This window comes from Rutilus rutilus (assembly GCF_951802725.1).
Source record: "Rutilus rutilus genome assembly, chromosome: 14".
In the NCBI taxonomy this organism is placed as follows: domain Eukaryota; kingdom Metazoa; phylum Chordata; class Actinopteri; order Cypriniformes; family Leuciscidae; genus Rutilus; species Rutilus rutilus.
Genome location: NC_140219.1, coordinates 33911700 through 33932735, shown reverse-complemented (window position 1 = coordinate 33932735; position 21036 = coordinate 33911700). Strand labels below are relative to the sequence as shown.

The 21036-nt window shown below is 40.2% G+C and overlaps 1 protein-coding gene across 1 annotated transcript; it reads left to right on the top strand.

Annotated features, from left to right (window-relative positions):
• The first annotated feature begins 440 nt into the window (after positions 1 to 440).
• On the top strand, positions 441 to 18838 carry nsdhl (NAD(P) dependent 3-beta-hydroxysteroid dehydrogenase NSDHL). The gene is made up of 8 exons (XM_084430040.1): positions 441 to 904; positions 1133 to 1182; positions 4287 to 4448; positions 5183 to 5329; positions 7417 to 7545; positions 8043 to 8185; positions 13071 to 13173; positions 17146 to 18838. The coding sequence occupies exons 2-8, from the start codon at positions 1162 to 1164 to the stop codon at positions 17476 to 17478; spliced, it is 1038 nt and encodes a 345-aa protein (XP_084286166.1). The 5' UTR covers positions 441 to 904; positions 1133 to 1161; the 3' UTR covers positions 17479 to 18838.
• The last annotated feature ends 2198 nt before the right edge of the window (positions 18839 to 21036 follow it).

Here is a 21036-nt window from a genome sequence, read left to right as displayed (position 1 = left end):
TAATATAAACCACACTATGGTGAAGGCTTGGCTTATGAATATTAATGACGTTCCGTGACGTTCGGTCTGTAGGCCCAACTGATTGGCTGAAAGGAAGCCGTTGGCAAATGGGCGGAAACCTTGACTCGTCATGAATAATAATTAGGAAGCTGCAGGAATCAAGTCTTTTCGCCATAGTAAGATTCGTAATAACCGTAAAAAAGCATCTTATCCCGATTATAACGCTTCTTTAAACAAACTGTGAGAATAAAATAGTATCCAGTTCACATTCTGCTTTTATCCCATAACTTAGGGGCTTTATAAAGGTAACCTTTTTTTTTTTCTTTTTTTTTTTCATAAGCGCGCGCACACCGATCTTTTAGCGCACTGATTTCTGATTGGCTCAGAGTTGTTACTGGTCATGTTATTTATATTGTATTATTTGTATATCTCATAAAGTATATTGTAAACAAATACACAAACGTGCTATATTAAATTAAAATGTTCCCATAATATATAAACAATACAAAGAACATGTAGGAACTTGATTGTTTTTATTTTTTATTAATGTTTATTACAAACTCTCGTGGAGACAACAGCAAAAAAAAAAAACAGGCAAGGCATCAAAATGCAGATTTGACAATGAAAAAGATAAAATAAATAAAAATAAATAAATAAATATAAGGCATTGTTAGGAACTTGATTGGTGATGTCATGAGGAGGTAAAAACTTTCTTTTTACTGATTGGGCCGCGCAGTGGCGCTCTTTGACGTAGCGCTTCTCTCATTGGTTAAGCTCACGTGTCAGGCTGATTCCTGATAGTTGGCTCGACCAATCAGATGTTCCTCCGCTCTCTGCTCATACGGCTCTCGTGTTTCCCTCATTATCGTTCATCACAGCTGAAACTCGAGTGTGAGTTGAACAGGTGAGTGCTGCTATTGCTTACTGAAACTTTACAGAACTAGAATAAACTATATCTTGTGTACTGGGCTTCGAGCATAACTACTAGTTTGTAAAAGTAAGTTTGGTTGTAGCGAACTGTTCATTCGGAGTAAAACCTAAGATAGTATAAAGTGTGCAGTGAACGGTTATAACGTGTGTGTGATTAACGTGTAAGAGTAATTAGCAGTGTGTGTGTGTGATTGTTGTGTAGACTGCTGTCGGGAGCTGAGACACACACACATGGCGACTCGTGTCAGACCGGTGAGTGTGTGAACACCTGAAACTCCTCACTATCACCTGAGTCAAGTCACCTTTGCTTATATAGCGCTTTATACAAGACAGACTGTTTCAAAGCAGCTTCACACTGATTCAGTGATCCAAACAGAGTTCATTTCCTCTGTACAGAAGCTCATATTGTACAATCAGCAATATTGTTGAATAATAAGTGTATATAAACCCTATAACACTTGTGATGTTCCTGGTTAAAAATGACCAGCCTGAAAAAAGTTGCTTATAAATCTCTCTTTACGCCTCCTTATCACCAAACATTGGATTCAATCTTTTTGTCAACTTGTTTTCTTTAAGTTAGGACAGGTTTTGTGTTTATGTTTTAATCTGACTGATCATAGGCCTCGTTGATCTGAGGATAAAGTTCTCAAATCAGTGAAAAAAGAAAGCCTGTAATACTCAAAATACTCAAAACTAAAAATAGTGTGTGTGTGTGCGCGTGTGCATGCATAATAACCGAAAAAGGTGTTGCTTATAATGCCTACCCTTTATACATAAAGAGCGTCACTTTTCTCTCTGGATTTGATTCATACAAAATAAACAAAGTTACATAAAACAATTTCCAAAATGTACATTCATGATTACAAAGGTGCACATTTCAGATATTATTACAATAGTTTAAATTAGGGATGCACCGATGTGAAAATTGTGGCCGATACCGATAACCGATATTAATATTGCTGTTATGGCCGATACCGATATTTACCGATGTCGATATCTCTGTATAGAAAACAAATTTGAATGATTATCAAATAAAGAGCTATTTTCCAAAACACATTTTTTTTACTTTAGAAATGACTGATATTGGGCACCTTTACCTGTGTGCAAAATATGTCACACATACACACATTGCATTGCATATAATGTGTGCTGGTCAACTTGTCTAAAATTAAGAAACCCTTAGAAAACAGTAAAAAAAAACAAAAAAAACAGGAACATGTGTACAATTAAGATAGGCTACTTCATTTATTATTCCAATATCCAAATATTATTCTAAAAAATACCACAGGGAAAAGGGCTTCTTGTGACGTGCTGTCTTTGCGTTTGAACACTGCACATTTTAAACAGGACACGCAGCTGAATAAATGTTAGCCAATACAAACATATTTATAGAAAACAGTTGACAATGAATAGACAGGAGTCCAATAATAGCATAACGAATCACTTATTCTAAAAATAATAACAAGTAGGCTATAAGACGAATCCGACATATGGGCTGTGTTAACAGTAAAACGTCCGTCATTTAACGAATTTTAAAAACACGGATGGATAATACAAAATGCTTTCTGACATTTTGACAGAAAAAAACAAACAAGCAAGAACAAAATTTAAACTTAGCCCATTTTCATTTTACAATTATCTTCTCTCTCTATGTGCGCGCGTCCGTGTTTGTGAGAGAGAGCTCGCGCAGCACCGGTAGCCTACTTTTTTAATCCATAAGTAACGAACGCGATAGTTTTCATACAAACTAAATATGTAACATAATTAGGTAGGCTACTTTAGTTATTATTAACACAATAACACATGAAGGCTACGTTTCTCAACACTGAGAATGAATAAATAAACGCCTGTTTCTCCACTCGCGCTTATCAGAATCCACAAATCACACGCGCTGTCACTTTTGAGAAAAATCTAATTCGAATGGGTATCAAATATCAAGCAATATATTCAAATATCTACGAGTCAAAAAACGATCAGTCAAAAATGTGTCATGAGGAGGAAAAAAACATAAGTCGCACTGGACTGCATTAACAATGTTACGGACGTGAGCGCTCTCGGCACTTAAAAACTGCTTTAAAACTTTCACAGAGACCTCAAGCAGAAAGCACAAAGCCTGTCTTTAAATTTAATTTCGTTTTGTATTAATTGTATCTTAATTTTGATTAATGTTTCATCAACGAATTGCATTGGATTTAATAAATAAAAAGTATATATAGCCTACTAGAAAATATTTAATCAGGACAGAGGCGACGGCGCGTGAACCTGGAGCGCGTCTCATAAATGAACCGAAACCTAATTGTATCTTAATTTTGATCAATGTTTCATCAACGAATTGAATTGGATTTAATAAATAAAAAGTAAATATACTAGAAAATATTTAATCAGGACAGAGGCGACGGCGCGTGAACCTGGAGCGTGTCTCATAAATGAACCGAAACCTACCTGCCTCACAGACCTGAGACATATATAGAAAGCTTGAAACTTCTATTTTTAAACAGAACAATTCAAAATGAAAGAAAACAGACTGTTCTCTGCTTATGTCATCTGTATGAAATGTGTATTTCTCTCACATCAACCTCTTCAGCTTCACACGTTAAATATCGGCCTGTTCACATCGGCCATATTTTGACATCGGAACGATACCGATGTGTAAAAAAATGACCATATCGGCCGATATTATATCGGCGGCCGATATATCGTGCACCACTAGTTTAAATATTACGTACACAAATCATTCATTTTGAATTATATAATTATTTACGTGTTGAATTTACAGAGTGAAATGCACAATTCATTTCTAATCACAAATATTCCACAGTTAAACCCCATTGACATCTGTTTATCTTTACGTTTATAAACGCATCCATTCCTCTTAGTTTATACGGACTTTCTCTTAGTACGAACAGCCTCTGAATACAATTTGGAAGTAATTTTATTATATACTTTATACATTATCTGTGCAGTGTGTAAAACACTCCTCATTGCTCTCTTTTGTAACATACAGTCAAACCTTCATTATTCAGACACTTCAACATTTCTCACATTATCGGTTTATTCGCTATAGTTTAGAAAAGTGTGATAAAATATGAGCAGAACTCAGAGTTATGAACTCAGTTGATATTTGACTGGTTTTGTCCGTCCTTCTGTTAGACTGTCTCACACATGAATTATGTTGAATATCTGTCAGCTGTTAAATTTAACTACACAATTAGATAATACCAGTTTAGCTCAACCAATCACCAAGCAATACTTCATTTACGGTGTTAATTGTTCAACATTGTGGTTTATGGGTATTTCCTCTCCCCGAATGGCACTGGTTCCAGCTGTTTGTGAGAGCGTGATGTTTTCCTCCGCAGAGCAGCAAGCGCTGTGCCGTCATCGGGGGCTCGGGGTTTCTGGGCCGGCACCTCGTGGAGCGGCTGGTGGACCGCGGATACACCGTGAGTGTGTTCGACATCAGACAGGCCTACGAGCTTCCAGGAGTCACGTTTCACCTAGGAGACCTGTGTGACAAACAGGTGAGGAACGTTCCGTGTCAGTGTACAGTAACACTCACACACACACACACACACACACACACACACAGAGAAGGGGCTTTCGCACCGCAGGATCTAGGAACGATGTTAGTTCTAGGAACTCTTTTGGAGGAACTAATTTACTCCTTCAGAGTCGTTCTAAACCTGCGCTATAGGAACTACAGTGATGATGTCAGTGTTCGCTGATTGGCCGAACGCACTGAAACACCAGCACCCGCCATTATTAAAAGGCTGTGTACACACACAGACTATAGTCTCTATATTTACTCCAGAAACTAACTCTACTACATGTAAAACAGTGCTAGATGAGCCTCTTAACCTTTACACTGAGGAGAAAACCCAACGCTACTTTGAGGAGAGCAAGAGAAACATGATCATGTGTTTCTGCTCAGCAACACTGGACATCAAGCACACGGCATACGCTAATAACTCTTCATCACTGTCTACTTGTGTATAACAGTTTAGCTAATAACGTATTAGACTGTTAGACAGATCGTGAACTGATGAACACGGAGAATGTGAGCTCAGACTCTGGCAGAACAACAAGCGTGTCTTACGTCACTCCAGAGCTCCTACTGGCGGTGCGAACGCAACCAGGAAAACATTCCTATGGGAACCACTAGTTCTCAGTGAACTCCCGGTGTGAGAGCCCCCAGTCTGCCGCTGATACCCTGTGGTCTCCTCGCTCTCAGCTGTTCTCCTCATGTCTTGTTCAGGCTTTGCTGTCGGCTCTGAGGGACGTGTCTGTCGTGTTTCACTGCGCCTCTCCGGCTCCGGGCAGCGACGACCGGTCCCTGTTCCAGAGGGTCAATGTCGATGGGACACGGACGGTCATACAGGCCTGTCTCGAGGCCGGAGTTCAGGTGTGTGTTATCATTCCTAGGGGTGTAACAGTACATCATGTCACAATATATCGCAATACAAAATGCAATGAAATTTACTGTGTGTGAAAAAATTCAAGTTTTCAGAGTTTTAGTGTCAGTACTGCATTAAACTACTATATATAATGTATAATAATGCACTGGGGGAATATGTGTGTGTCCTGATAATGCCAGATGTCTGATGTTACCAGTAAAAAGTGTCCAACATTATATTAAATACATCTAGTCAGTGAAAGAGTCTAAAATAATTCAGTATTTTCATCTTCAGAATCATGAATATTGTTATTCTGGTGTCTCTATTGTCCTGTGCTTTGGGTTTTAGCAGCAAGTCCAAGAATATTCATTTACACACACAATGTAGCACCAAATTTAGCATTTTAATCAAAACATTTAAAAAAAAACCTTTTTATCATATGCTTGGAGTATCGCAATAATATGGTATCGTGTGTTCAGTATCGTGATGTGTATCGAATCGTGACATGAGGGTCTCGTTACACCCCTAATAATTCCACATCGTGTGTAAGACTGGCTATAACTGAACTCAGAGAGCACTGGTAAGTGATGGTATCACACACATATATAATATTCACTTAAAGTCTAGTAAAGCTAAAGTAAATGAGCTAAAGTTCAACTAAACGTTTCTCTGGCCATCCCATATTAATGTATCGTGTAAATAAACGTAACTTACACTGCCTTTCAAATGTTTACGGTCAGTATTTTTTTTTCCCCCTTTGGAAGAAATTAATACTTTTATTCAGCAAGGACGCATTAAATCTATCAAACATGCCAGTAAAGACATTTATAATGTTATAAAAGATTTTTTTTTAAAAAAGTCTTTCTTTTGAACATTGTTCATTAAAGAATCCCTAAAAATGATTTTCCTCCCCTTTTTTTCAGCACAAATATCTAAACATTCTCAAAACAAGATGCATGTACTTGAGAAGCAAAATGACTGAAGATATTAAGTGTTTTTTAAAAGTTTTCTCAAGTTAATTGAGTTTATGCTTAAATCAAACGTCTTTTTATTAAAACATATAATTTAACATACACTTCACTTGTTCAGTTTTTTTCCATAACAAAAAAAAAAATTAAACAGTAAACTTAAAGTGATACAACATTTAAAACAAGGCAAAGCAAAACAGGACAAGTAACAACAATACAAAAACGATTAGAAAAAGAAAAGAAGAAAAAAAAACCCCGGCTGACCACAATCCCCACACTATCCCAACCCCCTATCTGCCCGTCTAACCCTTTCCCATGTATCTCCACCCTTCCTCGTAGAGACCATCACTCAAAAACCCTTACAATTGTCATATATCGTGTGTTAGGATGCGGACTGTTGTGCTGGATTTTTAGTTTTTAGGTATGATATGAGGGGTTGCCATGTTTTATTGAATAAGTTGAGCCTGTCTCTCAGCATATACCTTATCCTTTCTAAATGAAGAGTGTTAGTTAAATCCTCTAACCACATCTTAGAGGTAGGTACAGTTGTGCTCTTCCATAAAATAAGGATTAATCTCTTTGCTATTGAGTTTATGCTTTGTGCCGATGTGGTCAGAAATATGAAGCAGTTTTCAACATGGATAATAATCATAAATGTTTCTGATAATCAAATCATATTAGAATGATTTCTAAAGGATCATGTGACACTGAAGACTGGAGTAATGATGCTGAAAATTAAGCTTTGAACACAGGAATAAATTACACTTTACTAGATATTCACATAGAAATAGCCAGGTTACATTGTATTTTTGATCATATAAGCAGCCTTGGTGAGCAGAAGCGACTTCTTTCCAAACATAAAAAATAAATAATAAATCAACCCAAGTGTAAAGTACACGACTCACTCTGTACATCAAATATCATTATTTTAATGTTTCTGCGATGTAAGCAGCCTCATGCTGAAGTATGATCATGTATTCGTTTGGTACATCAATACTGTTATAGTCGTGTACATTATGCACAGTGGCTCCATCTCGGTCCACCAAGGGTTTTCATATGTGTCTGTAGTAGTTGTCAGCATTACGTCCATTTAATCTGGAATATTCTTTTGAATTGTGTTTTGACAGAAACTGGTATTGACCAGCAGTGCTAGTGTGGTGTTTGAAGGAACTGACATCAAGAATGGCAAAGAGGATTTGCCTTATGCAAAAAAGCCAATCGATTATTATACAGCGACCAAAATCCAGCAGGAGAAGGTGTGTATGAATCATATCTGGCGTTATTTCTCTCTATTACTGTACTCAGTATTGTATGAAAGCTTGTTTCCGCCACAGAATAAAAAGTATAAAAGGTAATTGCGACTCTTTATCTCACAATTCGGACTTTTTTCTCTCACAATTGTGAGTTTACATCTAGCAATTCTGACCTTTTATCTTAGAATTGCAACTTTATAACACTCAATTTGGAGATATAAAGTTAGAATTGCTTGTTATAAAGCTTATATTTCACAATTCTAAGAAAAAAAAATATTTTTTTCCTTTGAATTGGACTTTATAACACGCAATTGTGAGTTAATGTCTCGTAATTCTGAGACATAAAGTCAATGAAATGTCGCAATTATGTTTCTTAAGTGTTTTACTCTATGGCTGAAACCAGCTTCCATAGTCTTGCTCTTTAGCTCTTCTGAAATGAACCCGTTCCCTGACGTTGGTTGATGTGTGTAATGATTGATCGGTGATCTGTCTCTGCTCAGCTGGTGTTGGAGGCCTGCAGTAAAGAGAAGGGTTTCCTCACTGTCGCTATTCGTCCTCACGGCATCTTCGGGCCCCGGGACCCTCAGTTAGTGCCCATCCTGGTGGATTCGGCCCGCAGGGGAAAGATGAAGTTCATCATCGGGTGAGAGAGGGTGATGTTGGGCTCAAACACTTAAGCTAACTTTGATACAGGCTTCCCACAGGTCCTTGAAATCCTTGAGAGTTTGTGAATCTGAAAAAAAAAATTCACACACACACACACACACACACACACACACACACACACACACACACACACACAGATACGGGTCCTTGAAAGTGCGTGAATTTATTTTGTGCATTCCACGTTATTCCCTCCGGTGCGCTAATGTGTTATTGCGCCAACACTTCATGGCAGGGCTGTGCAATTAATTGAAGTTCGATTTCGGCTCCCAACGATCACCAAAATAGTGCGATCGAGTAAAAACGATTATTTTGCCATGTTCTGTTTTGCAAGAACGCTCTTATTTTGTCTTGTGTCCTGAATGACACGCGCACATCCGCCCCTCCCGAAGCCGTGAACTCTCTCAGCTTGAATGTTTAAACTGATAAGACTTAAAGAAGTGAAAATGATCAACTTTAGTTACGTTGAAATGCTGGCCCGATTGTGCAAGTGACAATTCCGTCATGTCCGACTCCTGAACGCGAGAGTGTAGTTTCAATGCTTGCCTTGTCCAACCCAGTTTGAGAGCCAGAGAGAGAGGACGCGGCACCGCTGAACACTCACGCGGTTCGTGAAATTGCGTCTTGGAGAAAGTTTTAAAATTATAGATTTGATTTTTATAATCTGTGTGGATTAATTTAGGCTACTCATACAATCTACATGCTAAAGTGAATCAGTGTTTGCGGGGGAGTTTCCCGCATTATAAGTGCTAGACCTGCGGGAAAATTAAAATACTTGAAGTATTATCTGTTATTATTTATTTTAATAGTTCAAAAAGTACAATAAATGTTCAAATTTCAAGTTAAGAATTGTTGAAAGGTGTCTTTGTAATAATTTAACGTTAGTGACGTGCATTTACGCGTTACGTTAAAGGAGTAGTTCACTTTAAAATGAAAGTTAGCCCATGATTTACTCCCCTCAAGCCATCCTAGCCTTTATATAGGGAGCTATACAGTTGGTGACAGGACATTGTGTGTGTTTTACTCCTCCAGATGGCACTTTACTCACGTCAAAAAAAGGGAAAAAAAGTCGGCACACCATGGCTCCAAAAATGTGACAATTTAATAATAGGCTCACACTAAGTGAGACTAAGTCTGACGAAGAGCCTGTGTGTGAGTCTATTAATAACTTTTCACATTTTTGGAGCCATGGTGTGCCGACTTTTTTTCCTTTTTTATTAATTTTCTTGTCGAGCACCCAATTTTAGCAACATATTGCCTTGGATGTGCATGCTTTTGATCTGATTTTACTTTTCCCACTTCAAAAAATGGGTTTTTAAGGCCTCCACTCTCTATTTTAAAGTGAAATATTGCATTTATTGAAAAAAATAATAACATATATATTAGTTCTAATGGAAAAAAAGCTTATAAATATTGCATAGTATCATAAAATCCCTTCAAAATTCTAAATAATAATCAAAAAATATTATTGAACAAAAAATATATTCCATTGGTTTTCCTGGAAAAAAGTTACATTTCTAGGCTTTGGTCACTTTTGACCGTGACGGAGCCAAGTGTGAACCCTAAATGAAGAGGACCAGAGGGTTGAGTCCTTGAATTTGAGGGAATTGGACTGGAAAGTTTTGAGGTTAACCCTGTTGATAAATGAGTGAAGATGTTAGGCTTTTGTTAAGAACATTTCAAATATCAGAATAAAAAGTGACCTAACTATTGAGAAATGTGTCCTAATGATTGGGTAAAAACTGCAATAAAACTACACTGATCCGAATGCCAAAGGAAAAGGCTCCTCTAAGGTCTCCGTGGCAGAGCGGGTTAGTCCACTAGGTGGCAGAATCACACCTGCAGTATTACCTTGTCTGTCAGCATTCGTCTGACATGAAATCAGACTCTGATTTCAATATATGTTATAATAGTAAACTAATATGTTATATTACTTCTAATATGTTATATTAGTAAACACAGCAGTAGGAACATAACGATGAAGAATATCGGTTTCAGAGCAAGAAATCAACAAAATGAGGCCAAAGAGCATCTCCACTGATCCAGTGCCCTCTAGATGTGTTAGATTACTCTGATACTGCCCGTAGTTGAGGTGATGGTCCCGCGCTGCACAGTTTGGGTTCCTCGATCACAGCCGGGAGCAATCACTTGTTTTGGGGAACTAAACAGACATTCTTATTCTTATTCCTCTCTTTGGCTCATTGCTCACTGTGACCACGTATTGTGGTAGAGATAGACGAGTTATGGGTTTTTCACCCATAACTAATATTTAAAAGCACCCTGATGTATCCATTGATGATGCTGTTGGAAAACTGCCCAGGTGACTCGAGGTAGAGTTTACACTTTTGAAGGGCATTTTGAAGAACCTAAAGGGGTCATGACATGAGAAATCAAACTTGCCTTGATCTTTTGACATCTAACACCGTGTCCTAACCATGCGATCAGATTCCAGCGACAAATTTGTCTGTCCACATTTGACGCGACGCCACTGCGAGATGCGTCAAAATCAATCAAAACCCACAGCCAATCAGAACAGTGTGTGGGCGGAGTCAGCCAATCAGAACAGTGTGTGGGTGAAGTCAGCAATCAGAACAGCGTGTGGGCGGAGTCAGCCAATCAGAACAGCGTGTGGGCGGAGTCTGTCAATCAGAACAGTGTGTGGGTGAAGTCAGCAATCAGAACAGCGTGTGGGCGGAGTCAGCCAATCAGAACAGTGTGTGGGTGGAGTCAGCAATCAGAACAGCGTGTGGGCGGAGTCAGCCAATCAGAACAGTGTGTGGGCGGAGTCTCACGGCACTCGCAAGAAAATGGATAAGTATCAAATTGACAAATATTACACCATTTAAACATTATTAAAAATACATAGGCTGGGTTACTAAAACAATCATTGTCAAATAATACACTTGTTTGTTCACAGTTTGAACGTTCTTGTTTCCATTTGTTTAATTTCAAGATCTGAGGTGATTATCCGTTGTTGCTTTTACAGCTACAAAGCTGGGGCACTAAATGATATTCAGAGTCACATTACACGCGTTTAACATTAAATAAAGCACATAAACAGCACCTGAGATTATCATCGCCACACTTGTGTTTGTTGCTCCAGAGCGACGTCGCAGAAAAATAGAAACCGTTTCTGAAATAGTCGTCGCGTGTCGCCGTCGCGGCTGGTTAGGACAAACACCGATTAACATGGAAAATAACCTTTTATCGCGCGCCGCGTGTAGTTAGGACCCGGTGTGAGAGGTTTTTGTGCCATTAAAACATCCTCATGATCAAAGCATTTATTTAATAAAGCTCCAAAAACGGCTCGTTGGGATATTGTGGGATCTGTGATGTCACACGGGCAGATACATTTGCATATGCCCACCTCCAGAGCTAGACATTAGCGAATAGTTATGAATCGTCGCACCGTAGGCCCCGCCCACTGGTGTTCAGTCACGTGACGGCTGATATTAGCCTACGCTGGTCAAAAGCAAACAGAAGCCATTATAATGACTGACCCCGTACACACACACAGATGTGTGTGTTCAATTTCTGACGGTCTCCGCTCGCTCGAGTCTGTCCACAACAGGACAGGTGGAGGAGTAAACAGGAGTGTACAGGAACGTTCGCTTTGACGTGTCCTGTTAAACGGCTGGTTTGGGTCTCTGGACTGACTTCACTAGGATCCCAACGTCAGGAACAAGCGGATGGTTCATTTTTAATGGCGTCCTGGATCCATATATGTGTTTGTTCGGAGCGTTTGACTGCAAACGAGGCACAGTGTAATGGAGAGTTGGCAAAGACACGTGTACTGACAGCAGCTTCATCATACTTTTTTTTTTTTTTTTTATAGAATCCGTGTTTTGAATGAACGAATCAATTTAATGATTCAATGAACAACCACTTGCTTCTTTCCCGAATGAATCAGCCGTTTGAACAAATCGGTTGAATGAATGACTCCCTCAACTCACTTATTAAGACAGTGACTTGCCGCCACCTACTGGCGGTTTTAGTTTCACATTTTAAGTACCCTTTAATTAGAATGTTAAATATGAACTGATTTCTAATTTTAACGATGTCATAGCTTTATGCAATTGTAAATGCAGTGAAAATATATTATTGCCAGATCTGATGCCACTTCTGTGTCACCTCTGCACTGCAAAGATGCATTTTGAAAAGCCTTTTGGTCTTAAAGAGCCTTAAATTTGACTAAAGTGTGCAGAAACCCTGATCATAATGCCTTCTGAAAATGATGGTTTATATGGAGAATGTTTTCAAAGCATGCAACAGCGAGTGGGTGTCGATACTGTTTCCTATACAGCGACGTTAGCTAATCATAACAGTGGCCGTTTACTGACGAGCCTTAAAGGAGCCGCACATTAAAAACGGATCAGAATGAGGGTTACACTTTTTTGCATTATAAGAGAACCTCGAGGAACATTAAAATAATATAAGAAAAATCCTAAGATTCGATCTTTCAGTCTCTGCTCTTCAGTTGATGAACAAAGTGCTGTAGCTCCTCACATCCAATCACTCGCAACACGCTTTGTGCTTTACTTATGATATGAAACCAAGTCTCAGCTTTCAAATTCTGTCCATTTTATTATGAAATTCAAGCAATGAATTAACGTTTTGACGCCTTTTTACAAGATGTAACATCAGTCTCTGGTGTCCCTTACTATATATATATATCTCTCTCTCTATCTCTCTGTCTCTCTCTATCTCTCTCTATCTCTATCTCTCTATCTCTCTCTATGTTTTTATGGCTGTTTTAAGCTGTTTTTTTTGTTCTCAATTCTTAGACTTCAAATATCTAGTTTTAAAAGATACAGATTCAAGTTTTGAAGATGAAGTAATTCAGTGCTGTCTGACTCTGATTGCAGAGACGGATCCAATCTTGTGGACTTCACCTATGTGGAGAATGTGGTCCATGGGCATATCTTAGCAGCTGAACACCTGAAGGCTGATTCTCCGCTCTGCGCTCAGGTATGTGGACCAGAGACCGAAGGAGAGCTTCTAGACGCGCTGTCTTAGATCTAGTCCCACACGTGTGTGTGTGTGTGTGTGTACTGTGTAAACATCCCGCATTACTGATGCAGAAAGCTTTGACTATCATATCCAGGGAAATGCAGTGATTAAAACACTCTCTCATAGGGGTTTTCAGTCATTCATAAAGTGCAGCGACGGTCAATGAGTCTCTTTATATGCAGATCTTTAGCACAACCTGAGAGACCTTGAGTTTTGTCATGCAGTTGTCCAGTCGGGGAACATGAGGATTTCCTAGATGTCCCTTGAAGACAAACATGGGGTGTTTATTTTATTTTTATTTTTGTAAGATGTGGCCAATAGGAGCTCTGGACAGCTGTTTGATTAGCTGTCTTTAACCACTAAAGCCCTATTCGGACGGGACTAGTGTAACATGGAGAGGAGGGGTAGAGTCATTATCACCAGAGCTTCTCTGTGACTTTAGTCCCGTCTGAGTGTGCATCTCAGTGATCATGACGGACAATGTCAGTAAAGATTACGACGACTTTTACCTTCAGTAAAACGATCTGGAAAAATGACCTCAGGTGATCCTGATCCCGTGCGAATAGACCCGCTGTAAATATGTACGTAAATATTCAGTCATTTCCTGTTTAAAAGTAGTTTTCCACAGTTTTTTCAAGTATGGAGACGCTTGAAGCATCAGTTGTGTTCTAGACGCTGGGACGAGTCTGTGGCAAACCAAGTGTTTCACACACACCATCAGATCAGAGAGAAGATCGACAGCTCTTGTTAGAGGCACGAAACATCTTTTAGCGTTAGTGTCTATTACCAACACAATCCAATCTGAAGTTAATTAATACATCGATCGACCTGACATAACGGTTTTATATATATATAGATGTATGTAAATCGAGTTCCTCTCCCACTTCTGCTAGTTTACTGAGATCTCTTAGCCCGTGGGAATTGGCCATTAAAGGGTTAGTTCACCCAAATTCTGTCAGTAATTACTCACCCTCATGTTGTTCCAACCCCGTAAGACCTTCGTTCAGTTCTAGTTGGTTCACGTAGTGTTTTTGCGCAGTGCGTCTGTGTTGTACATCACACACATCACACACATGACCAGCGTCGGCCAATAGTGAGCCTACGTGGTGACGCGTAACACAGACGCGCTGCGCTAAAACACTACGTGAACCAACTCGAGGCCCAGAGAGAAGGAAATGAATAGTGGAATAAAGTCGTTATTTTTGTTTGTTTTTGCGCACAAAAAGTATTCTCGTCGCTTGATATACTTAAGATTGAGCCACTGGAGTCACTTGGACTATATTAACGATCTCTTTAATAACTTTTCTGGGCCAGCAAGTTTCAGTCCCTTAGAAGCCTATGGAGGAGTGAGACAGCTCTCAGATTTAATCAAAAATATCTTAATTTGTGTTCCGAAGATGAACGAAGGTCTTACGGGGTTGGAACAACATGAGGGAGAGTAATTACTGACAGAGTTTTCATTTTTGGGTGAACTAACCCTTTAATATTACAGACGTCCTGTGGTGAAATTATATCACTCCATCTACCCTTGTAAAGCTAATCCCGTCCGAATAGGGCTTACGAGTGTATGATCTGAATCGTGCAGTAACCCACATTAGCTGGCTAATGAACTACCAGTAGCATGTTATATTATCATAAATGCTCTCTCACCTATTGCAACTAATATGAGCTGTTCATTCATGAGAGAGGCCATGTTAGTAGTAGCAGCAAAACCCATTAAGCAATGGTTAATTGAGCATTGCTGAAAAATGCTGCCCCACAGCGTGCCAGAAGCATGACACGGCAGAGCTTCCTCTGTGTGAAAGTGCTTGAATATTACAGGTGTTGCTCACATAAAGTATCTGACAACCTCATTAAAGCCATTTTTGTTTGGGGAACTTGTGGCTAATGGTATTGCTGAACACATTAACATTCTGACACTACTAGCAAACAGCTCTTGTGTGAACGTTTGGCAAATATTAAATTCTTCCACTACTGGTAAACAGTTAAAGCAAACCTGTGGGAGCAACGAATGGACAATCATCACCGTTAACTTGGTTTAAAGTTTAAAGTCCACCACACAGACATATAAACAACATTAAAAGCTGGACTTTCACCACAGGGGGACTTTAAGGGCCCTACCTTATTTGGTCCGGATTTTCTGACTTTTCAGTTTGATCCGAATCAAAATTACAGGTGTGAAAACTTGTGGTTCAAATTAAAGGTCTGAAAACAGATGAACTTTGGTCTGACGAAAAGAGGTAGTCTCGGTCCGGATCAAACTGAACAAAGGTTTGGTTCGTTTCTGGTGTGAACGCATTTTCTGTTTGGTTTGGACTTTCAGACCATTTACAGGAAGTTCTGGTGATTCCCGCAGGATTGCTCGCAGTCTTCTCCTCCTTTCCGGCCGGCGACCATAAAATGTTCGCACAACGAGGATGTTCATTTGGCGAATGTGAACTAGCCTCGAGTATAGCTGGAGCTGCAGGGAGTAATGTCGTAATAATAACAGTATAGTGGCAACGATATGCGTCTGTTCATTCATTCCTGTCAAAGTTACCCGGTGAACTGACAACACACTGACGTCAGACGCGACAGGACGCAAGTGTGCTTTAGTGCGCTCGCACAATTGCAATGTGAAACCAAACCAAAACTTACCGAATGTATAAAATGTATCAAAACACGAACTTTGGTTCGGACCTTTGGTGCAGGTGTGAAAACGGCCAAGACATTTATTTAAGGGGAGGTGAATAGTGAATTTTTTTTTTAACTAATAGATATCAGCATGAAACTTCCCCAGTTGATTACTGACATTAAGACAAATATATTTTGTATTACAAGTTTTTTGAATATTTATGTTTTAATATGCAAATTAGGTGTTATCTCATTAGAAATGCGCTAATTTACATATATTTCCAGAAGAGAAATCTAAATATTGGATAAAGCCAGATTCAAAATTCTTGTTTCATTTTGTTGACATATTAGAGTCAAAGGTTTTTACTGAGGGGATTTTGGATATCTCTTTTTATCACTCCATTAATCAGAAAAGACTGTCAACAGCCAAAAAAAATCCAGTTTCGCCCCGTTTTTAGGTATAAAATGTTGTATAAATCAGAATCTGAACGATATATGAACAAACCCCTCTGTAAAAACCTTAAGAATATAGATAAGAATACAACTGGGAAGTTTGGTTTATGTAAGTGCTGCTGAAGTGGAGGTTTCTGGCTCAGAGTATGAGGAAAAAAAAACATTTTGAGAAACCGGCCTTTAAAGATTTGTATTGTAAAAATTCGTACTTTTTTTTTTAGTGGAAACAACGATTTACAGACAAAATATCTTATCAAATCATTAGCAATCAACAATACAAACCACCTAAAACACATCAAAACTTGTATAACATAGCATTTATGGCCTTCAACTGAACAGGACCCCAGTGAAAAACAGTCAAAAACACACTCTGGAAATGTCAGAGCACGTCACGTGATGCATCTGAACCAATCACGCTGTCAGAAATTGACATCAGCCAATGAGATTTCGCTTTTAGAGTTAAATGCCCCATTGTACTTTCACGATTGGTTTGCTGATAAAAAGGAAATGACCATATTTGGATCCGACGGCATTGTACAGGAGAGAGAGAGCTTTCCAGCTGTGTGTGTGATGACGGAGCAGACAGTGATCGCGGAGCAGCGGGAGGATTTACAACGCCAACTTTTGTTGAATTTATGATAAATCTACAGACGCAAACAGACAAAGTGTAGTAAAATAAATACCTAAATGTGTATTTCGGACTTTTTTTTCACCACAAGTCTAAAAGAAGACATGCAATTGAAGACAAATATCCAAAAATCTCAAAATTGACCAGTGAAAAAAACAAACGATGTTTTTGCCTGCCGTGTCTCGCCTTAAACCAAAGCTGTACCTCATCCAGTTTCACTGTTCTCGCACTAACAGGCTTACCACATAACGAATGACGAGCCGGTGCGCTTCTGGGACTTCATGTCGCAGGTTCTGGTGGGTCTGGGCTACAGCGCTCCTCGGCTGCACCTGCCCTACGCGCTGGTGTACGGGTTATCTCTGCTGCTGTGGCTGATCGCGCTCCTGCTGCGCCCGCTCGTCCAGATCAAGCCCACCTTCACCCCGATGCGGGTCGCCCTGGCCGGCACACACCACTACTACAGCTGCGCTCGGGCCAAGCAGGACCTGGGCTACCGGCCCCCGGTGAGCTTGCAGGAGGCCATCGCGCGCACCGTGGAGAGCTACCCGCACCTACGACAGGGGGCGTAGCAGAGTTCGAGGATCTGCGGGGTCAACAGCGCACTTACAGGAGCAGTTCACTTCAGAACTAAAGTTTTCTGATCATTCACGTCATGCTCATGTCTTTCTTTCTTCAGTCGAAAAGAAATGAAGGTTTTTGAGGAAAACATTCCAGGATTTTCTCCATATAGAGACTTCAATGGGGTCCAACGGGTCGAAGGTCCAGATGTGAGTTTCAGTGCAGCTTCAAAGTCTCGACACGATCCCAGCCGAGGAATAAGAGTCTGATCTAGACAAACCAGCGGACATTTTATATCAAAAATAAACATTTATATACTTTTTAATCATAAACGCTCGGCAAATCATTGTTTTAACTTTTTGTTTATTAATTTCTTTTGTAAATGGTGTTTGACTTAGCCTTAGGTCTGTTCTTCCGCCTACGTCACACTTGACCTTTCAACGTAATGTGGCGCATCACAGCTAGTGCAAGATGAGCATCTGTGGTTAAAAAAATGAATGAATGAATGAATGAATGAATGAATGAATGAATGAATGAATGAATGAATGAATGAATGAATGAATGAATGAATGAATGAATGAATGAATGAATTGTCCGCTGGTTTGTCTAGATCAGACTCTTATTCCTCAGCTGGATCGTGTCGAGACTTTGAAGCTGCACTGAAACTCACAGTTGGACCTTCGACCCGTTGGACCCCATTGAAGTCACTGTATGGAGAAAATCCTGGAATGTTTTCCTCAAAAACCTTAATTTCATTTCCACTATAGAAAGACATGAACGTCTTGGGTGACGTGGGGGAGAGTAAACTATCAGGAGATTTTAATTCTGAGGTGAACTCCTCCTTTAATCATTCCGATGCCAAACGTGCCTCTTCACCAGGACGTGACAGCATGTCATGTGATGTTGGATTCAGATGGTAGATGTGGACGATTGTCTCTTCCGACTCTGGTCCGAAAGAATTCCGACTATGTGAGAGCTATTCAGTTTTCTGAAACTCGTCAGTGTAAATTTCAAATCAAGTTTCTAATTGTCACATTCCTTTTTCAGTACAACATGAAATGGCATTCACTTCCTGTTTTACTTGGTGTTACTTTTTTTTTAAAAGGGATGTTTCACTTAAGAATGCACTTTGTCATTCCAAACCCATAAGAGTTTCCTTCGTCTTCAAAACACGGAAGATATTTTTAGATTTACTCCGAGGTTTCTGTTCCTCAATTGAAAGTTAATTACCGCAAAACTTGACTTCAGAAATGTTCATAAAGACATTAAGTGTAATCTAGGGAAAAGTGTGATGAGAGAACTTGTTAAATAATGTGCTATTCTATATGAGATATGATATTGCTTTAAGTGTGTAAAATCAATTTAAATTAAAAACTGAAAATGAAAAATGTTTCTCATTCTTTCTGTGAAAATAAAGCATCACTACTACACCTTCTGAGAGTGAACAGCAGAGTTTTAGCATTACAGAAATAGTCAAATCTGACAATGGCATTTTAACATCAAAAACCTTTTGCTCAACTTGGTAATGTATAGTTATATCAACCTGAAAACTTCACTTTAAGAACATCCAGGTAAACAAAAGCACCTGAAACTAGAGGTGGACAATTAGTTAATTTTGTTATTTTAATTTATCTTTGTTATTAACAATGAGAACAAAGAGGCAAATAAAGTGCTTTAAGTTGTTCATGTATATTAGATTTAACCGTAGCTTTCTAAGTAAGGGTTAATGCCCGACGAGGTGTCCATTGTCAGGTATTAGTGGACGACGGCGCGCGTCGGACGGTTGCCTCCGCCGAAGTCCATTAATACCTGACAGTGGACACCTCGTCGGGCATTAAGCCGCTTATACCATGGTCACTTAAATAACACATTTTTAAAACATTAGTTTACTTGAATTGTAATTGGATTGTTTAGTTTCCCTCGCGTCCCATCAGACTACATGGAGAGGGCGGGGTTTATGAGCTATACTGGGACCAGCCACCGGGGGGCGATCGAGACTCTGGGTTTATGAGCTATACTGGTACCAGCCACCGGGGGGCGATCGAGACTCTGGGTTTATGAGCTATACTGGGACCCGCCACCGGGGGGCGATCGAGACTCTGGGTTTATGAGCTATACTGGGACCCGCCACCGGGGGGCCATTGAAACTCTGGGTTTATGAGCTATACTGGGACCAGCCACCGGGGGGGCCATTGAGACTCTGGGTTTATGAGCTATACTGGTACCAGCCACCGGGGAGTGATCGAGACTCTGGGTTTATGAGCTATACTGGTACCAGCCACCGGGGGGCGATCGAGACTCTGGGTTTATGAGCTATACTGGTACCAGCCACCGGGGGGCGATCGAGACTCTGGGTTTATGAGCTATACTGGTACCAGCCACCGGGGGGCGATCGAGACTCTGGGTTTATGAGCTATACTGGGACCCGCCACCGGGGGGCCATTGAAACTCTGGGTTTATGAGCTATACTGGGACCAGCCACCGGGGGGGCCATTGAGACTCTGGGTTTATGAGCTATACTGGTACCAGCCACCGGGGAGTGATCGAGACTCTGGGTTTATGAGCTATACTGGTACCAGCGAGCTATACTGGGACCAGCCACCGGGGGGCGATCGAGACTCTGGGTTTATGAGCTATACTGGTACCAGCCACCGGGGGGCGATCGAGACTCTGGGTTTATGAGCTATACTGGGACCAGCCACCGGGGGGGCGATCGAGACTCTGGGTTTATGAGCTATACTGGGACCAGCCACCGGGGGCGATCGAGACTCTGGGTTTATGAGCTATACTGGGACCAGCCACCGGGGGGCGATCGAGACTCTGGGTTTATGAGCTATACTGGTACCAGCCACCGGGGGGCGATCGAGACTCTGGGTTTATGAGCTATACTGGGACCAGCCACCGGGGGGGCGATCGAGACTCTGGGTTTATGAGCTATACTGGGACCAGCCACCGGGGGGCGATCGAGACTCTGGGTTTATGAGCTATACTGGGACCAGCCACCGGGGGGGGGCGATCAAGACGCTTTGGCTTCACTCTTCAGGGCTTGTGCGGCACGCTTGAACACACAAACACAGAGCACATCTAAGCTCAAAGCAAACAAGAAGCTCAAACGTTCTCCTTGGCACAAGAACCAGTGCAGCTGAGGTCATGCAAGTACGGCTGAACTTCTGTTTACCATATTTGATGTGCTCTGTGTATGTGCATTGATCACTGTTTATATATGAACAAAAGCATACACTAAATCTGCTCATCACATAATGTCTCTTCATTAATTTTACAATATCATTTTTGAATGCATTAAAGTTTGGGTTGCAGCATGAGCTTTCAATGAATGGACCAAAAATGGTGAGAGAATAATAAAAATACCTTTTGTGATTCAAAGATTAATGTAAGTTACGGTTGGGATTGAATGCAGTTTTGACCTCTGTCGCTTTAAATGCTCGAGCTCGTTAAAGCAGGATGGACTGTGATTGGCTGTCAGTGTTTTAATCGTTAATCAGCTGAAAAAAAAAAAAACGTTCTGAAATTGATTCCAATGATATAATTTCACTTTTATTATTATCATT